This window comes from Hipposideros armiger, unplaced genomic scaffold, assembly GCF_001890085.2.
Source record: "Hipposideros armiger isolate ML-2016 unplaced genomic scaffold, ASM189008v1 scaffold_202, whole genome shotgun sequence".
In the NCBI taxonomy this organism is placed as follows: Eukaryota; Metazoa; Chordata; class Mammalia; order Chiroptera; family Hipposideridae; genus Hipposideros; species Hipposideros armiger.
This window is the reverse complement of record NW_017731552.1, coordinates 1744913-1765290: the sequence shown is the minus strand read 5'-3', so window position 1 is coordinate 1765290 and position 20378 is coordinate 1744913. Positions and strand designations below refer to the sequence as shown.

The following is a 20378-nucleotide window of genomic DNA, read 5'->3' as shown; positions in this document are numbered from 1 at the left end:
GCCTGAGTCAATATTTCAGGGCTCAGTGCCCAGGCTGCTTGGCTCTAGCATTATTCCTAATTGGGAAAATTTAGAAATAACCTCAGCGCCCATCAATAGGGGATTGATTAAACAAATTACAGTACAATGTACAGCATCTGTACAATAGAACATTACTTTTACCAAAAAAACAGGGCGATTCTGGGTGTAAAAATGTGGATGCCCCTCCAACCAGGTACTCGTGTCCCTGCTCCACCCTGTCCCTTTTTGGGGTCACACTGCTGACCCCAAAGAATGGTCACTTTTTTGCTTCTACCGGGGTTCAGCCCCCAACATTGCCCACCTGGACCAGTGCAGTCCCCTCTGCCCTGGTTCCTCCTTACCCAGCTCCTACCCTTGCTCGGCACGGTCTATCCTCCCACTACAATCACCAGAGGGCACCTTGACCACCTGAGTCAAGTGCCACACCTCTGCCTACAGCGCTCCAGGGCTCCCACCTCCCTTAGGGTGAAAGCCCGAGTTTTCCCCATAGCCCACAAGGCCCTGCACCACCTCCTCCCTCTCTCCCCCTCACTCACTCTGCTCCAGCCACATGGCCCTCCTTACTGTTTCTCCAAAACCCCGGGCGTGATGCTGCCCCAGGACCTTTGCACATGCTGTGCCTTCCACCCGGAGCTCTCTTCTCCCAGATGTACACCTGACTCACTCTCTCACTTCCTTCCGGTCTTTGCTTAGATGTCACCTTCTCAGTGAGACCCTGAACATCCTATATCAAATTGTATACCAGTCCCCTCTTTTGTTTTTTTCATGTAGCATTTACAGCCTTCTAACCTGCTCCATAATTTGGTTATTTATCCTGTCTGCCTCCCTTGAGAGGCTGTGAGCTCCCAGGGGCAGGGACTCTTTTTGCCTGTCTTCTTGCCCTGTGTGGCCAAGCTCCTGGAACGGACCATGACAACAAAGGCACTCGGTCAGTGTTTGCTGAGGGACTGAATGTAAGCAGTTTGAAGGCAAACTCCTTTTCCCTCTTTCCTCCAATGCTTACTAACCAGAATTCATCTGTAAGAAAGAACTGTCCATTCTCCCCCAGCCCATTTATTTATTAATTCAATTCTTACAGCACTTTGGATATTTATTTTATTCTATAGATTATAACCCAATACTAACATCACCTATCTTGTTCAAATTCTTTTAGCTTTGGCTGTTGGATGTGGTTTGGGTTTGCATCCTTTCTACAAGTCTGTATCCTTGACTGTGTATTTCCTACTTTCTGGCAACACAAGATGCTCCAAATTTACCTTGTGTTTTTGCTGCCCCAGGTATAAAATTAATGATTTCTCCAAGGAGCGTTTATTCCTTTTAGTGGAAAAAGGTATTAGAAACCAAGTCCCAGGTGCCGTGTGTGCCCACTGCTATTGGGGCACCATAGAATCCATGCAAACACACACATCTATATTTACTTCTGTATCTTCATCCTGTCCGACTATATATCTCTGTCTATGTACAAATATATAAACCGTGAATTAATACTGGCACTTCTGATTTCAACCCAGAACAATGTTATCCTAGTTTCCTGACCCCTGACTTGTTCGTAATTTCTTTCCCTGACTCAGAGGAATCCAGCTGCATCACCTACAATTTATTCACTCATTTGTTCAACCACAGTGTTCATATAAAGTGGCTACAGAATCGCTAACCTGAGAGAACCAGGTATTCTAACCGGGGTACAGCACTGGTGTATAGGTATTTTGGTTTGTAGCCCCACATCATCCGGTCCAAAAGCTGTTTTCCAAAGTTACTTAGATCAGCTCTTTTCTCCCCTTCATTTGCAGCACAGTCGGGTTCACATGCCTGCTTTCCACTTTGGGGGTCCCACCACATCCTGGTTGACGTTAGTTATGGTTTGAGGGACGTGAAACAAGACTATGATTGTAAGAGTCAGAGCTATTCCAAAAGGAATACTGAGAGGGTCACCCCCTCTTCACTCCTGCTACTGTTCCCACCCCCCATTCTTTAAACCCTTTCCCACCAGCCCCCTGTAGGTAACCAACCACCTGATGCTCTTAAGACCTGTCTGCCAACACCAGGAATTAAAGAACCACCTGCCAGGCCCTGGGCAGAGAACAGTGGGTGCCAAGGGGACCAAGACCTTGTCCTTATGCTCATGGGGCTCATGGTCAGGTGGGGGGACAGTCATGGGGCCAGGCAGTTATCACATGGGTCATTGGGTCCGTGTGGGAGAAGGATGCTGGAATAGCCTGACTGGGGGCCCCTGGAAAAATATGACCTGTGACTATGACCTTACTTGGAAAAAGTATCTTTGCATCAAGTCACAATAATAAAACATCCTTTTTCTCAAAAAAAAAAAAAAGTGTCTTTGCAGAAGTAATTAAGGGTCTTGCAATGAAGCCATCATCCTGGATTGTTCGGGCCATAAATCCAATGACTGGTGTTGTGGAGAAAGGCTGAGGGACATTGGAGACAGAGAGAAGACACAGACACACAGGGAGAGGCCATGTGAAGACAGAGGTTGGAGAGGCGTGGCCACAAGCCAAGGGACACCGCGGGCCACCAGAAGCTGGAAGAGGAAGGAGGGACCCTTCCCTGAAGGCTCTGGAGGGAGCACCTTGATCTCGGACTTCTGGCCTCCAGGAAAGGGAGAGAATAAACGTCTGCTGTTTTAAGCCACCAGACTGTGGTCCTTGGATACAAATATGAGGGCAACAGAACAGTGTTTGGGGCCGGCAAGGGCCATTAAGAAGGGCCAGTGCCACATAAACTACTTCCAAACACCCATTTTGCACCCATATCTTGGGTTTTGTTTGAAAAGTAAAGTGACTGCTGGGTGGGGGAGAGGCCATTCTTGGCCTGGGAGGCCCCTCCTGCATCACCCGGGGAAGCTCTGGGAGAGGAGTCATCTGTCCCTGTCACCTGGTGAGCAGCAGGATGGATGCGACACCGAGGAGATGCCAGGCACCCAGGTACTCACTTTTCCTGCCCTCGCCTCTGCGGGCTGCCATGTGTCACCCCTTGCATTGCCCGTGGCAGCAAATAATTCTTATTTTCTCCATTAATGGAGCAAAAGCACTAAGTAAATCTAATCCATAAATAACGCTCCCTGGAGCAGGTGCCAGCGCTCTGAGGTGTGTCCCCCATTCTCAGTCTCATTGGAGCAGGGGTGGCCTGGGGGTGGGGATGGAAAGGAGAAGGTACAGTGGGCAACGGGGAGTTGTGGGGGAGAGCAGACACAGAGATCTCAGCACTGTCATAAAAGCCATGAACATGACAACAGGGGTTAGAACCAGGACACCAAATCCGCTGTCCTTCTCTACACTGGCGGCCAAAGGTGGTGACTTGGTGGTGGTAGTGGGGGCAGCCTGCAGGGGTTAGACACCAGGCATGTTTGGTCCTCGGGCCAGCAGTCGGCAGGGTGAACAGAGGTGCCTGAGGCGTGGAGTGCAGGGATCTCCAATGGATGGGTGATGGATGGAGGGTCCATGAGGGGCCCTGGCCAAAGTCTTCTCTCTCCTCCGGCCATGCTCCTGGCGGGGGCAGTGGATGTTAGGGCTCAGGGAGCCTAATGGGAGCTTTGAGAGACAAGGTGGGTCTGGGCACTGAGGGCTGCCCCATGGGAGAACAGTTTTGTCATAGGCACAGAGTGGGCATGGAAGCTGCCACTTCCTTCTTACTCTACATCTGGGATGAGGACCACTCTTTCTATAAAGGGCCAGATGCTAAATACATCCGACTTTGGAAGCCAGGTGGTCTTTGTTGCTACTGCTCAGTCCTGCCATTGTAGAGCGAAAGCTGCCATAAATGATGCTAAAGGAAAAGGCGTGGCTGTGTGCCAATAAAGCTTTATTTATAAATATAAGTGGAGGGTCGGATTTAACCCAAGGGCTGCAGGTTGCCGGGCCTGTCCTAGGACAGGGGACTCAACACAGTGTGTCCCTGGGCCAAGTCTTTCTGATAAACTGTCCTTTAGGGGCTGGATCCATTTAAACGTCGTCTACTTAGAAGTCTCCTGACAGGACCCTGCCCCATTCTTGTCCTTCAGGGCACGTGTCTAAGATGTATTACTGGTCCCTGATGTTTCCATCCTCTACCTGCTTCCCTGGATTCTAAACTCCATAGGAGCAACGACTGTGTCTCCCTTTTGTTCAGCCATCTCCCCAGGTCCTGGCACAGGGCAAGTGAGAAGGCAATGTTTGCTGCCTGAGTCAATATTTCAGGGCTCAGTGCCCAGGTGACAGACCCCATTGGCTCCACATGACTGCACATTTGGGGACCCAGCCCAGCATCTTGGCCCTGGCTGCAGATCACAAGGGCCTGTCCCAAATTGCCTCCTGGTTTTACAACATCTCAGAGAACGATGGTAACAGTGGGCCATCTGCAGCCATACTGAGACCACCTGGGTCCACTGTCTGCAGGCCCCACCACAGGGCTGAGGACTGAATGTGCCCGTCGAGCCCTGGGCAGGCTCAGAGGACATTCACCTGTCTGGTCAGTGATGCAGCAGCTGTCCTGTAGCAAATAGAGAAACTGAGTCCTGGTGCTGTTGAGAAGATACTGGAGGCAGCAACTCCCTGAAAAGGAGGGTGTAAGAAGTGGGGTGAGGGTGGCTGTGGCTGGATGGAGATTTCATCAAAGGAAATCTCTGCTCAGGACACAACCACCCTGTAAGGATGCCCTTTCTGCGGACGAAAAACCAAGGCCCAGAGAGGGGTGCCCCTGGTCCAGGGGCCCCACGCTCGTCACTGGCTGCTTCTTCCCATCATCCTGCACGGACACCCTGGTGCCCAGTCCTGGGGTCCCCTTCTTACTTGTCCAGTAAATACATCACCTGTGAGCTGACATCTCCTGCAGGCCCTTCCCTGGCCCCCAAGCCTGCGTATCTTCACATGGGGGAGGACCGTGTTCAAATCTGAGCTGCTGATCTCTCCCCAACCCCAGTCTAACCATCCCAGCTCACGGTGGCAATGCCATCTTTCCAGGTGCTCAGTGCAGTCCCCTCCTCCCTGATTCCCAGCTTGTGCCCTTGCCCCCCAGGCTATCCTCCCTGCAGTAGCCACAGGGTGCCTGTGACCATCTGAGTCAGGCCCCATCCCTCCATCTCCCTCTGGGTAAAATCCTATTTGCAGGACCTGCCCAGTCACCTCCCTGTCCTCACTTCCTCCCTCACTTGCTCTGCTCCAGCCACCCGGGCCTCCTTACTGTCCAAGATGGCAGGCATAGTCCTGCCCCAGGGCCTTTGCACAGGCTGTCCCCCAGATATCCCCATGGCTCACTCTCATCTCCTTCAGATGAGAGTACAAAATATCCAGTAACAGCACATCCTACCCCGTTTCCCTTTGTTCTTTACATCACAGCTGACATTCCATACATTTTAGTTACTGTTTGCCTCTCCCACTGGTGTTAGCTCCTCAAGGGCGGGGATTGGACCTGCTACGTAGGCGCTGTTTCTCAGCTCTTGCTGGATGAGTGACACATTCACAAATGCCAGAGACCCGGCCTCATCCCAGGGCTGGGAGACCCCACTGTCTCGCATGCCCATGGACACCTACCACTCATGTGTCACAGGAACTGGGCAGAGGCTGAGAGGGCAGTGGGAATGGGCAGCTGCTGGCTCTGGACAAGAGAGGAGTCAAAGACAGAGGGTCCCACCTTGATTGTCTTGCAGAAGGGACCCACCTGTGCCACTGGGTTGCCCGAGATGGGGACTGGACAGCCTCTGGGGAGGGGCCTATGCAGATACAAGCTATAGACGTCCAGCTCAGAAAGGGACCGTATTCCGCCGTGGGGGTTGGGAGCCAGGCCAAGGGGCCGGGCTGTGGGCCACCTAGCCCCACACCCTGGGGAGGCCCCAGGTCTGTTCTGTCCCAGTAGGCACCCCTGGAGGAAGCCGCTGTCCCACCTCCCTGGCACCGATCAGAAATGAAGACACGCCAACCACACGGACCTGTAATCGCAGCGCTCACGAGCCTTTAATTCATTATAAACCTAGAGGCGGGGAAATTAGGCAAAAATACAGCATCCTTAATCTCAGGTGGGAAAAAATCAGGGTGGGTGGGTTTTGTTTTTTGTCTTTGCACATAGACACAGATATATCTTTGTGGGGAAATGTGCGTTTTGCTTTTGCTGTGCCATGGCCTGTCTACACAAGTCATCCCAGAACCCAAAAAGACGGTGAGACCCAGAGACCCCGCCCAGGGCTGACTACCCCTTGGACCTCGAGGGCCTCGGGGGCGTCTGCCCACTTCTTTTTATTCTCTTTACAATATAAATAGCATTTTCAAACTACATATGAATACAGTGACGGTACCACCAGGCGGGGCTGCTGCATGCAGTGGGAGACCCGCATTTCGGCTGGTTCCCCTCAGTACCTCCCGCCCCTGCCCACGCCGGGCACCTGCGCTCCCCCCCCAGCAAGGAAATTAAAGATTCTCGGCTCATTTACATTCTCTCCATTTTCCTTAAATAGTTCTCTCTGGCCTGGCCACTGTTAGAACACTTTTTTTTTTTTTGAATTTTTATACAAGCAAATTATGCTCTCAATCCCTCTGCAGGGGAGAGCCGGGGACAGCGGAGATGGAGAAAGCGGGCAGGCTGAACTGGGCTGTCTCCTTCCCAAGCCCATGAGCAGCACATTTTTTCTCTCTCCTAAATTCAACCCACAACTCTTAAGGGGCAGATTTCCTTCAAGTTGAAAGCAGCGATGCCCCCTCTGGCTTGCTCTCTCTCAGACACATAAATCCATGGTCGCAAACATGACTCAGAACGCTGCCAGGCCCTCGGGGTCCTAGGAAGAACCCCCTTATAACACAGGGCTGCGGCCAAAGCAGGGACACCTGGAAGCCTGCGGACGCAGGCCTGAGTAGGGAAACAGCTGGACTTGGGCCACCTGGGAGACCTGTCTCAGCTCCGTGTCCTCCCTCCCTGGGTCGCCATGTGCCCATCTGCTCCTGTGGCCGCAGGACGTCACCCACTCATGGGGCTCCCTCCCCCTGAGCAGGCCAAGGAAGGCCTGAGTGGCACTGGGGACACTCCGTCACCTGAGGCCTCAGCTGTGGAATGGTTCTCACAGGGGAAGAAGCAAAAGATGGAACAAACCAGGAAAGAGACTGTTTATTTGCAAAGGCTCGCAGACAGGAGGGAGGGTCCTAGACCCCCATGGCCAGCGCTCAGCCACCAAAGGGTACAGTCAGCCTCCGCCTGTCCCTCCTCCTGTCCAGCGACAAGAGGAACGGTGTTGGTGGGGACCAGAGAAGAAGTGCCAGCCACCCAGACCTTCATGAAGTTGGGCAGAGAGTGGAGTGAGGGGTTGGAGTGACAGGGTGTCCCTAGGGCTGGGCGTCCTGCCCGAGGCCCCAGCACCTCCAGGCCTCACCACACATCCCTGCCTGCTCACAGACAAGTAAGATTCTAAAACAACAACAAACAAAAAAACGAGATGCTTTTGTCTCCCTCAGTGTGTTTCGGTTCTGAGATAAAGAACGTTTTGTTTTTAAAGCCACAAATCTAGAAAACAACTTTGGGGATTTTTTTCCTTTTCTTTGTTTTCCTTTTTTTCTTGAGTTTTTTTTAAACAATAGGTATTTATAGAAAGAACCTCACAAAGGTGATTTATGTACAGAAGTCACAATCTCAAAGGCTGCTCAGGAGCAGGCAACGCAGTAGCACCTTTTCGAGAAGAAGAGCTTACGTGGTTTACGAATCTGAGTAGTGGGGATGGCGCGAGCCCCAGCCGGCCCCACAGAGCCCGTGTGGCCCTGCTCCCTGAGTCTGGGGGCCGCGTGCTGGCGTCCTGCTCGCTCCTGTCCTTGCAGAGCACGGAGGTAGCCTCTGGGGGCTGGGGAGGCGAGGACAGGAATTCACAGCAAGCAAACGCCAGGGCCCGCCGTCGCCTGCCTTGCTGGGCTGAGGGGTGGCCGGGTGGCCAGCTGTCCTAGAAGGGGGCTCCGGGACGGCACTGTGCCTGCAGGAGGCTCTCCATGAAGGCCAGGTAGTCCGGGTTCCGCCCCGAGTCTTCGGGGGCGTGCGGGGTGCCCACCCGTGGGCGCTTGGCGGCCTTCACCTCCTCTCCCAAGAAGACACTTTCCTGCGGTGCCCCCGTGCTGACTGACTGCAGAAGACCAGACAGCACAGGGGTTAGTGCAGAAAGGGGTGCTACGGCCTGAAAGTTTGTGTCCCCCCAAATTCCTATCCTGAAGCTCTACCCACCAATGTGATGATGTTAGGAGCTGGGGCCTTTGGGAGGGGATGAGGTCATGAGGGTGGGACCCTCATGAATGGGATTAGTGCCCTTATATAAGGGGCCCCCAGAAAGTGCACACTTGCTTCCCACCCCCCGTGAGGACACCAGATCTGCCAATGCCTTGACCTTGGACTTCCAGCCTCCAGGACTGTGAGAAATAGGCTTTGTTGTTTACACTGCCCAGTCTAGCAGCCCGAACGAACTGAAATAGGGGCTCCATTTGGGCACCTGGTTGGAGCAAATGCCCACCCTGCTTGGGTCCAAGGATCCTGGGCCACTGTCCCTCAGCCAATGACCTTCCAAGAGGGCCAGCCAGTCACTGGGGTGACCTCTCAGCATTCCTGTTTCTGTGCAAACCCCCAATCCTGTGTGCAAGTTTCCCAGGTGGGCACAATCTCTATACCCCAGTCACGAGCCCCCTAGAAGTGCGGGTGGCTGGCCTGGTCTGTCCCACCACATGGCAGCTGTGGGGAACAGCTGTGCCATGCAGAAGGAGGGAATGCGTGCGGCTGCTTGTCTGTCTGGCAACTCCTGTCCTTCCCCAAGGGAGCCTGGCGTCTGAGGTCAGCTGTGCGACCCCCACCACTCTTACTTTAAGCTCATTCACCGCCTGCTCCTCAAAACCTGGTCTTTGGATTAACACAGAAAGAAAGAAAACCGTAACTAGCCAGGAAAAACGGCAGTCACTTCCCGCCTCCGGGACTCATTGTTCCCTTTGAAAAGGGATGAGCTTTGGAAAAGCATTTCTTTTTGCACCGCCAACCCTGGAGCTCAGGTTTTGTGTGCTGGCGCTGGATGCGTCACAACGCGCCTGGCAGGCCTGCCGGTGCAGGTTTATCTCCTGCTGGGCTGTCACGGGGAAGGGCCAGCCCTCCAGCCTGCCCCCACCTGCTACAGAGCAGGCAGTTCCTGGGAGCTGCCCTCAGCTGCCCCCAGTGGGAGCAAGGGCCAAGGCGGGGAGGTCAAGGCCATGTCCTGGAGGACCACTGAGGGCTTCTGGGGCACAGCCTCGGCCTGGCTTGGCCACTTACCAGCCGCGACCGGACCCTCTTGGGCAGCTCCTCGTCCAGAGTGAAGATGTCACCACGCTTGACCGTCAGCTGGGACCCGTCCTCAAACTCCACCTGCAAAGTGGCACAGTTGTCAGGGGTAGTGCCTCAGCTCCACTGGCCCCCCCATCTTTGCTGAGATCCCATCACCCATGGTGGCCACTGCTGCAGAAAGTATCAGACAATCGGAGGACCCTTCCAGCTTAAAAATATAACAAGCCCCTGACCTACTAAGTTAGGGGGGCAAAGGTTGATTAGTCCCCAACAGGCATGTGCGAGAGCCCCAACCCAGCCTGCAAGGCCTCGCCTGCGTCCTGTATCTGGAAGACAGGGTCCTGCTCACCTGATAGATGTGACTGGTCACAGAGGAAATGAACTTGGCCTTGTAGATGTTGCCATCAGTCCACCGGAGTTCAACAAACTCCCCCTCGGGTGGAGGTCCCAGCCGGGCACAGTCTCTGCTCTGTGGAGGGAAGAACGTGGCAGGAGGTGAGGCAGCGGGGCCCTAGGCACGGGCGCCTGTGGCCTCTGTTGGGCTTAGAACCTCCCTATGCCATGCTGCCAGTGCTTTAATGGTAACAAAGCTCCCATCTGAGAGACGTTTGCTGCAAGGTCAGTGGTGCTCTCTGCCTGAACTCTGAAGGCAAACTGAGCAAACAGATAGGATCAGGTGTGTTGGGGGTCCCTGCTGTAGGCTCTAGACTGACAATGCTTTCTGCTCTGCTTCTGCTTCCCCTGCAGGTGGCCTAGGAACTGGACCTGTCCAGCAGGGTCCCAGGTGACCCATGTGAGAGACTGGGCTTCCTAATGGTAGCCCCCGCCCCGTGCCTGCCCGAAGCTCACAGTGATGCTCTCTGGGTAAAGGTTGTCACTGTAGGACCCGTCATCAAAGTTGACTTCGTAGAAGGTCTGCGTAGTGGTGCCGATGACACGGCACCGGTAGTAAAGCCCGTTGCGGTTCTTGGTGATGACCACCTGGCCTAGGGACACGGCCCTCAGGAACTGAACCTGGGGGCCGAGAGAGATGCATCAGAACAAGGGCAGGTGGCAATGGGAGGGAGCAGAAGGGAGGGCCGGGCACTCACGGTGTGGCCCCCCGACTTGTGCTTGAAGCAGGTGATGGAGACGACGTAGGGCCAGTCGTCAGGTTCCATGAGCACCCCGGCGGCATGGGCACAGGTCACGTGGAAGGAGGTGGAGCAATGCTCGCAGGAGCACTGGATGCAGGCGCCAGACACCTTCTTCATCCGCTTTCGGCAGTACACGCATTTCTGGGGGACCATGAGAGACCATGGGGCTCTGGCCAGCACCTCTGACCCAGGGGCTGGGAGCCCTCCCACCTGGAGTGAACCCCGAGAGCCAGGGCTGACAGGCAGACCCCAGCAGACTGGCCTTGGCTGGAGGCACCCTAGGAAAAGCCTGGGGAACTGACTTGGCCAGAAATCTTGACCATGGCAGACAGCCCCCCAAACCACCCCGGGCTGGGTCTGCAGGCCCACCAACCTGACCTGTGGCTCCCTGCCAACACCCAGGATTCTTCTATGCTCCCCCTCTCTGCAGAGCTGCCTGGAACAGGCACCAAAGAGCCACACAGTGAAATACAATTTAGCCCCCAAAAAGCATGAAGCACCAAAACTTGCTACAACGTGGATGGACCTTGAACACACGGTGCTCAGTGAGAGAAGCCAGACACACAAGGCCACTCAGTGTGTGATTCCATTTACATGAAATGTCCAGACCAGGCAAGTCCACAGAGACAGGAAGTGGTTTCGTGGTTGCCAAGGGCTGGGGAGGAAGATGGGGAATGACTGTTGATGGGGAGAGGGTGTCTTTTGGGGTGGTGGAAAAGTTCTAGAATTATAAGTGATAGTTGTCTAACTCTGTGAATATAAAAACGCCACTGAATTGCTCACTTTAAAACAGCAAATTTTATCAAGAGTTCTGAAGACAAGGCATCGCAGGCTAACCTCCTTCATAAGGAGGAGCATCTGACAAGTTCTTTCACGCCAGTCAGGGGGTCCGTGTGGTGGAAATGCCCCCCCTGCCCCAGGTGACCTGCTCCTGAGGTGTCAGCATCCAGGGCCACTCCCACGCTCCCAGCTCAACAGTTTCCAGGCCCGCGGAAGCCTGTCACTCTGGGCATTTAATAAGCGACTTTTTTCGCTCTGTAAACCATGTTCAAAAGCCAGATAAGCACCATGGCCAAGGGCGCCGCCGAGCCAGTCGATGGCAATGAGATCTCATTATTAAACTGTCAATACCTAATTCTCCCGCCGGCCTGCGGGCCGGGCACTGACATACAACACGCTCTGCAGGCGTTAATCTTCACATTAAGGGCCTTCCGCAGAGCAGGGGTAAGCACAGCCGCCCCAGGCCCCAGAAGGAGTGGTCCTTCCTTGAAGCCAGCAGTGCACACTCTCTCTCGAGCACACGTCACCTGCCCCACCGCAGGGGCCCAGAAGAAATCTGCCAGCCAAGCATGACGCTCAGCACGAGTCATTTCCCACCATGGGCGGCAGCTCAATATTCTGGGTTTCTGAATCATGAGGACTGTGGGCCAGGCCCCCAACGTGCCACTTGTCAGGAGCCCAGCACGGGGCATGTCCAGTGTCTGGGTTTTTCCAGGACCCAGCCCAGCCTAGGGAGGGGGTGAACGCATGGCTCAGGTCACCAGACAGGTGGGGCCGGCCCCCATTCACCAGGACCCTGCATCCAGAAAAGTCCTGCAGATAGATGGATGGACAGTGACCAGAAGTGACTGTCCATGAGCCTGAGGCCTGTGTGTGACCCCGGGAAGGTGGGTGGGCAGCTGGGAAAGCAGGAGTTAACCGCTGGCTTCCTTACGCGGGTCCATTAGGCAGTACAAGCGAGCCTCGTGTAAAAGGATTTTTAATTCATCGTTACAAGTGCTGGTAATGAAGAGGCTGCAAGCTGGAAATGTCAGATGATCCATAAAGCGTCTGGGGGGAGGATGGATCACGGGCCGTGTGCCGCACCATCATTCCACCTGAATGATGAAGCCTTTCACGCCAGTGACCACCTGCAGGCCGTCAGCCCCTGCCTGATGGGCTGTCTGTGCCTGGCCGGGCTGGCACTGGCCCCCAGTGCTCCAGGAGCAAAGCCCCCGACCCCACAGGCTCCCGCCAGTGCCCACTCAGCCCTGCCTGGTGGCGTTGCCCCCGCGGGCTCGAGGCTGAGTGTCTCTGTTCCTTCCCACAAGACTTCCCAGCAGGCCCACTGCCCGCAGACCGATTTCTCTGCCTCTTGCCCTCCGTGGGCCTGGAGGAGTGTCAATACCCCCTACTGGCCCAGGCAGCTGGGAAATAAAAGGGGCAGGAAAAGCAGCCAGGATGCCGTCAGATGCGCCGGTTAAGGGCCCAGCCCCCAGGTGCTATGCAACTCCTCCCTGTCAGAGCTGCTACTGCCACATCCCTGAGTGGGGACGCATCCCCAGTAAGGCTGCCACAAACTCACAGCAATCATGAACCTGAGGGCAGGTGCTGGTGCTCAGACAGCATGATCGGTGCTTTCCAGTGAGGCCCAGTTAACGCGTACCACGCAGGGGACCCTTACAGATAGCAAGGCTGAAGCATAGAGAGGTGTGGAGTCACAGTGTTGGCCGGTGGCCAAGCTGGGAATGGAAGCCAGCTCTTGTACATGGTTATTGATGCTCCCCAGGGGTGACCATTATCAGCGAGAGCACGCCAGTCGAGGATGGCCACATACTCCTTAGAGGGGGGAGATCTACCTGCACCAAGAGGGGCCAAAAATTCAACAGAAAACACACAACCTAATTTAAAAATGGGCGAAGGACCTGCATAGACATTTCTCTAAAGAAGACACATAGGTGGCCCACAGGTACATGAAGAAGTGCTCGAGACCACTGATCACCAGAGAAATGCACATCAAAATCACGAGGAGGTCTCATCACAGGCAATCATCAAGATGAGAGGTAACAAGTGCTGGCGAGGACGTGCAAAAATGGGACCGTCCTGTACTGCTGTGGGATGTCAACTGGTGCAGCCACTATGGAGAACAATATGGAGGTTCCTCAAAAAATTAAGAAGAGACACGTGCCCCAGCAACTCTACTTCTGGATATATATGCAAAGGAAATGAAAACAGGGCATTGAAGAGGTATCTGCAGCCCGTTCACTGTGGCGCTTACTGGCCAGAACATGGAAAGAACCCATGTCCTCTGGCAGATGACTGGGTGAAGAAGCCGTGGTTCATCCACACAATGGAATATTATTTAGCCATGAGAAAGAAGGAAATCCTGCTGTTTGAGACGACACAGGTGGACCCTGAGGGCGTTACGCTCAGTGAGAGAAGGCAGACGCGGAAGGACAAGCTGCAGGAGTCCACTGATATGAGGGCCACACAACAGTCAGACTCTGAGAAGGAGACGAGAGGGGTGGGGCTGGAGGACCGGGAGTTGCTAGTAACAGGGACGATCTCAGTTACACACGCTGGGTATATTTTAGAGCTCTGCCATACAATGCAGTGCCTATAGTTAACAAAATACTGTATTGTGCACTTAAAAATCTGTTCAGAGGGACTATCTCATGTTAAGTGTTTTTACCAGAATTTTTTTGTTTTAAAAAAGGGGCCCATTAGATAATGAGAAAAGTACAGGGCAGAGTGCATGTGGCTTCTGCTTATGAAAAAGGTAGGAACTGGCCCCTAGTATGTGCAAAGTGTTCGAAGGGCATCTCTGCACAGAGATCAGGGAGCTAGAAGCCCACTGTGCCCGCAAGGGGAGGCTTGCTTTTCTCTGGGGACCTCTGTGCCTTCTGACTTTTGTACATGCGCCTTTGGGACCTATTCACGAATAGATGTGGCCAAACTGAAATGGGTAGCGTCTGGATTCCTGGCATTGGCTGCCCCGCCGCCCTCCACCCCACCGCCCGCCGCACAGGGCAAGACTCCAGGGGACCAACCAGCTTCCACCGCTGCTCCGGGATGGCGCTGATGTCCACAGGGTGGCGCTCCATCACGTTCAGGAACCGCACTTCCGGTACTGCGATCGCGCAGATCACGTGGATCCACCTGGGGGGAGGGTCAGGGGTCATGGGTGTGCCCTGCCCCCAGGGTCACCTCACTGTGGCCATTGCCCCTGTCTGTGATGCTGCTGTACACACCCAAGCGTGCAAGCAGCGCCCCTTGCACCCACCTCTTGTCGGTTGTCATCTGCAGGGCTCCTCCCCGGAGGTTGCACAGGCAGCACTCCTAGAGGGACCAGACAAGCGCAGGGTGAGGGGTGCATGGGGCAGGGCTGCCCCCACACTGCTCCAGGACCTGGTCCATCCCCTGCCTGCAATCCTTACATTTCAAACTAACGGCCACCGCAGGGATGGGCTGGTAGTGCGTTGGGCTCCACCCCCTCACCACTGAGGAGATGAAACCAAGACCCAGGGAGGTGAGGCTACCAGCCCAGGGTCACCCTTAGGGATCACAAGCCTGGGGCCTAGGCCTGGCTCCCCCATGGGGCTGGACAGTTCTCAGAGCACCACCCCAGCTGCAGGGGTGCGTTACCGCAGTCCAGGCGTGGGCCGTACACCGGGAACACGTCCAGCCTTCGTTGACCAGCTCGGGTCGGATGCCGTAACAACCTGGAAGGCAGCAGAGGGATGCATCTGTCACCGTGGCTGCACCAGAACTTAACAGAACCTTCTGGAATCCAACCTCAGCACTGAGGGTAATTGCTCTCATTGCCCTTTCTACCTCAACCCAGGCCACTGCACATGGAGCGGGAGAAAGGTCTGAAAACAGGTGCTGGGAAGCGGGCAGGGCCTGCTTGCAGGAGCCCCCACTGGGCCTGCTCAACCTGGGCCCCTCGCTGCCCCTCACTCAGGCTCTGCTGAGAAAGTGACCAAGAAGGTGTGTGACATGCAAAGTGGGCCTCGTGGACACTGGAGTTTGGAGTGGCGGGGCTGGGTGGGCAGGCCAAGTGTTCCAGCAGAACCATTACTTTTGAAAGCCCAAGTCAGAGGCGCTGGGTCATCAAGGCAGTTTGCTGTAGAATGTGGTCATAGCTCAAAAAGGGGGAGATGGCACTGAGGAGGGTGCCGACAGAGGGTCATGCCCCAGGGTGAGGGGCTCTGCCTCACCCTGGGGTCACTGCCCAGCAGGGCAGCAGAAAGGTGGCTCTCTGTCCCTATGGAGGCTCCAAGGGACAACAAGGTGCCCAGGAGCCTGTACTAGACCCCCTTCTCTGCCCCCTAGGGCACTCAGCCAGGGTCAGGGTCAGGGCTGGGTGTGCGGGGGGGGGGGTGCTGGCTCCTGGAGGAAATGGAAGCTCCCCCCCCCTCCAGAGCCAGGACTCAAGGAAGACGTCTGTGTGAGCCTTCTGCGTCTCAAGGTCAGTGAGCAAAGCGCCTCTCCCTCTGCGCCCCCTGACTGCAGGCCTGTCCAGAGTTATCCCCCAGGAGCCTGCCCAGAGCACATCTCACACCAGGCCCAGCAAGAACGAGCCAACAGGCTCCCAGACAGGAGACAAAAGGAGCCCAGAGCAGCCTCTGTGGGGACAGAGGGACAGAGTCCTTCAGCTGCCTTCCTCTGTGGAGGGGCAGGCGGCACATGAAATTAAATGGCTCCAGGACCGTCCTTCCTTCCTGGAGCTCAGTCTCCCATTCCCTGCCCCTCACACCCAAGAAAGGGGAAGACATCCATTCTGCTATCTTGGGCTACTGTCTGGGCTTCAGGGTCTGGGGGCGGGTGGCCACTGATGGCAGAGATAAATCAGACTCCCAGGCCACTCTAGAATCTCAGCTTTAGTGTCCCTCTGGCTGCAAAGCACAGAGTTTAAAAACCGTCATGGTACCTGAGGGGCACCCAATCTTCCTGCTGCCTCCCAGGCCCTGGAGGCAGAGCAGGGCTCAGCAGAACAGTCCTGAAGGAGGCTGACCACGCAGGCCCACCTTGGCCAGGGGGCAGGGAGGACATCTGCCCCTGAAGGCCAAGACCCCATCCCACGGCGCCAGGTCTGGGGGGACACAGCCCGAGGCAGCAGCCCAGGTAGAAGGGGCTCCCTGCTCCCCAGACATGGTGAGCAGAGGCTGGGCCCTGCAGAGCCCGCAGCCCCGCGGCTGCCTGCCCGTCGCTCAGCCCGCACTCACTGGCGTGGACCTGCAGGCAGCACTTGGCACAGGTGATCAGCAGGCTGGTCCCATCGTCGCCGATGTAGGAGTTGGCAGGGAGCGGCTCCGTGTTCTCGGCGCTGGAGGTGAAGCACATCTCGGGGATCAGCGGCCGTGTCTTCTGGCCGCTTTTGGAAGGTGGTGCAGAGGAGCCCTCCCCAAGGGAGGCCTGGGGGGCCTCCTTTTCGGTCTGTAGGGACTGAAGAAGGGGCGTGCCTTTAGTGGAGAGCCCAGCTTGGGGCCACCTGACATTGTTAAACCAGGCCACGCGAGGCAGTCCTTGCCGCTGCCCTCCACCCACCCCTCACGCAGCTTCTATGTCCACACAGCCCCAGCCTGCTTCCCACCTCTCTAGCCACTGCACTGCTACCTCCTACCAGGACACCTGCAGCTGCCCCAGAGGGTGTCTCCAGGGCACCCGCCCCACCCTCCCAGCCCCCACCCTGCTTCCCCCAATAGTCAGATCCTGTACACGGGGGTCACAGGACACAGACCTCGGGGGCAGCTCAGCTAGTGTGTGGAAAGCGCCGGGAACTAGACTAGGAACAGGGGACCCACAAAGGCAAGTGAGACGTGGCCCTGTCCTCCAGGAAACTCACAGTCCAGGGACTGATTAACACAGAGGCCAATAAGCAAGGGCAGAGGAGGGCAGGGCAGCCTAGGGGGCTATCCCAGAGCCAACCTGGAGACAGCAGGTCTGGGAAGGCTTCCTGGAAAAGGTGGCAGATGAGTGGACTTAAAGAATGAACAGAAATCTGTCCGGCAAGGCAGGGGGCTGGGTGGGTGGGAGACCCTGGGGGACATCACCGAAAACACTGCTGCTGTGTGGGGTAGGGGAGGATGGGAGATGTCACAGCTGAGGAAGGCCGTGGGGTGGGGACATGTGGCCAGGCAGGGGGCTGTGGGGAGCCTGGCGGAGTCTCCAGCCAGGGAGTACATGACCAGAGTGGCCTCCCAAACGCCCAGTCTGGCCACAGTGAGGCGCTAACAGGAATGGGAGGGAAGCCTGAACCAGAAGAGAAGGCTGAAAGACAGGCACTGGTCAGGGTGCGGGGAGGGCCACAAGGGGAGAAAGTGAGGTTAAGCGGAAAAGTGGGCAGTACCTGGCAGCTGATGGCACAGGGCAGAGTGCAGGCAGAGGCCCAGCTCCCAACTTGGGAAACACAGGACAGACAGGTGCCTGGTCTGGAACGTATAGGACGCTGGGTGCCTGGCTCAGAGGTGTTGGTGCCCCAGCAGGGCCATATGAGGTCTTTGCCTTGGTCCCAGCCTGCCTCTGGGACTCGGCCGGTCACAAGCCACCCCCTCTGGGCCCCCAGCCTGCGTCACCCAGGACATGCTGAGGAGCTTTCTGAGGACAATGACATCTCCATGTTGTCTCCCCACCCCTCTGTCAGATGTCCCATTTTTGTGCTCATTGACAAGTCACCTTCAGATAAAACTCAGAAACTGGGCCCTCTCCCTACAGCCCTCACAGGGGGGGCTCCAGCATGCCCTGTACCGCCAAGGGTTCCTGTCTGTCACACTGTGGCTGTCCCGTCCCTGCCTGTCCCACCCCCGGCCTCCAGGCTCTCAGCTGATCCCACTGTGGCTTCTACAGCAATAGATTCTTCGTCCCCATCACCGGTCCCAGAGTTCCCTTCAGGCAGAGCAAAGGCTGGTGCCTGTAGGAGCAGACACTGCCCCGGCCCCATGTGGCCCTGCGAGGCCCTGCGTCACCTGGCTGTATGGGTAGAAGAGAGTGCAGATGGCGCAGTAGGGTTCAGTCAGGGCGGCCACTGCATTGAACTTCCTCTCGGCCTGGAAGCTGGCCGCCTTGTTCTTCCACTGCAGGGACAGCAGGAACCTCAAGGCCTCAGGGTCACTCATGTCCTCCTCCCCAGAGAAAGGGAAGGCTTCTAGAGTAGAGAGTGTGGGGAGAGAAATATCAGCATGGTTAATTTGTGTCTGAGGAGCCTGCCTCTCCCTAACAGGTGTTACTGCCACAAGCATTCATGGTGACAGGTCTCCACTTCCATGGCCCCTGAGCCTCTCTGCAGAGGGGGGCCCCTGGTTCCGTCTGGGGCAGGCGACAGGCTGGGTCAGACCTTGGCTGGTCACATGTCGACTCCCAGAGCTCAAAGGAGCCAAAAGAGGAGCAAAGCTGCAAGTCAGAGAGGAGGCACTGATACCCCAAAATCCTACTGAGATGCAGTGGAGGCCACTAAATGTGTCTCCCACCCCAGCCTGTCACCACCTGGCCCCTTCCAGCTTCAGTTATCAGCCCCACCCCCCCATGTCCCATTGCTGCATTTCCTGAGTGAAGGAGGTTCAGTGCTCCCTGGGAGCCTGCCCTGAGAAGTGGGGTGCTCACTCCTGAGGCCCCAACCTTCACAGCAGCTGGGCCAGCACAGCTGATACAACAGCCTTTCTGACTGTAAGGCCAAGGCCCCCCTGTAGAGGGGCCTCGGGCACGTCTGGTCTCCCTTGGGACCGCTTCCATTCCTGGTGGTGCTTCTAGAACCCTCTTCGCCCTAGCCCTCAAGTTAGATTCAGAATGAAAGAAGCCATCCGGACAATTTTCAAATTCCATGTGCATCTTAAACGGAAAGCTGAAGTAGAAGATGAAAAATTAGCTTTGCAGGGTTTCTGCCCACGATATAGGGGCTCTCTCAGCTGTGTGTTAAATAGAAGCTTCTTGTCTCCGCCCCTCCAGCTCCAGCTCCCACAGCCTACTGTTCCAACCTCTCTCTCCTGGGCCCATGGCCAGATCAGCACCAGGAAGAGTCACTTCTGCTGTGACTGGCCACCCCCAGCCCTGTGTCACCCACCCTCGGCCGGCCCCTAATAATGGGGGTGGGAGATGACATAAAGGTTTCCTCTAGTCACACAAGCAAATAGGAGCTGCCCTCTGCACCTCCACGCAGCACAGTGCTGCTTCCATGGGCACAGGGACCACAGAGCTAGAACATCTGCTGGAAATGAACTTGGAAATGAGCTTGTTCTCAGGCCTTGCGCAGCTCTGTAACTGAGTCTATTTCTCAAACCTCAACTTGAGGGGTGCGGCCACACTCTGCCCCTTGCTCACACAGGGCACAGGAGGGGCCGGCCCTAGGTGGCACACCTGGGCTAGGTGCATCTTTCCACTCATTGTCCTATTAGCCTGCTCTGTGAATGTTCTGGAAGCCCAGGTCTGTGCCTGCCATCTGAGCAGATCCAGTGGCTGTGGGAGGATGAAGCAGGACCCTCGCCCAACTGGGGAGCCAGGTCGGTGTGCAAATGCACAGGGGCCACCAGAGTGGGGGTGGGAAACTAGCCATCCCAGGCCTGGCGGCAGGAACTGCGTCTGCTCAGAGGTGGGTGGCAGAGAGCAGCCATGCTCCAGGTCAAAGTCAGCAACAGTCACAACAGTAATGACCTCCCCTCAGCTCTTCGCACCATCGTCACGGGAACCCGGGGAGGGCCAGCAGCCCCTACTGTACAGGTGGAGAAGCCCAGTCACAGGAAGGTAAATGGCACTCATGGTCCTGGGTTCCAGGCAGTAGACTATGGTTGGAGCCCAGGTGGGCCATGGCCTGTCCCTCACAGGCCACATTTTAATCTTAGGCCCTGGGCCCAGCACAAATGAACTCCCCACAGTGGGAAACAGCAGATGGGGTTGAGGGGAACAGAGCCTTGTGATGGTCCAAGGGGGGGCCCTGAAGGCTGAGTAGGGAGACTGTGTGTGGGGCTGGGTCTGAGGGCCTGACCTGAGGCAGTGGCGGGGGAGGCGCTGGGTGAGAAGAGGTGGCCACACACAGCCGGGGCCCAAACAGGCAGGGGACGGCATCCTCACTCACCCTCGTCACTGGAGGCCTCCTGCTTGACCACGGACAGTGGGGACCTGGTTGGCGGCTTGCCCAGAGGGTGACGCCGACTCTTCTTGATCTCCATCTTCAATTTGGAAAATGCTGACGGTGACTGAAACACAGGACAAGAG

The 20378-nt window shown here is 56.2% G+C and overlaps 1 protein-coding gene across 4 annotated transcripts in view; it reads right to left on the bottom strand.

Annotated features, from left to right (window-relative positions):
• Positions 1-5939: 5939 nt before the first annotated feature.
• The window catches only part of KDM4B (lysine demethylase 4B), a 156180-nt gene continuing 141741 nt past the window's right edge, over positions 5940-20378 (bottom strand). For 3 of the 4 annotated variants that reach the window (XM_019653433.1, XM_019653435.1, XM_019653436.1), the window contains 11 exons: positions 20239-20359; positions 18140-18318; positions 16400-16619; positions 14817-14893; positions 14455-14510; positions 14222-14330; positions 10368-10553; positions 10126-10290; positions 9626-9745; positions 9265-9357; positions 5940-8101 (listed from right to left, as the gene is read on the bottom strand). In XM_019653433.1, coding sequence (XP_019508978.1) covers positions 7925-8101; positions 9265-9357; positions 9626-9745; positions 10126-10290; positions 10368-10553; positions 14222-14330; positions 14455-14510; positions 14817-14893; positions 16400-16619; positions 18140-18318; positions 20239-20359 — 1503 coding nt within the window. In that variant the 3' untranslated portion in view covers positions 5940-7924. The remainder of the gene's footprint in view (positions 8102-9264; positions 9358-9625; positions 9746-10125; positions 10291-10367; positions 10554-14221; positions 14331-14454; positions 14511-14816; positions 14894-16399; positions 16620-18139; positions 18319-20238; positions 20360-20378) is intronic. The other variant, XM_019653434.1, reaches the window with a different exon arrangement.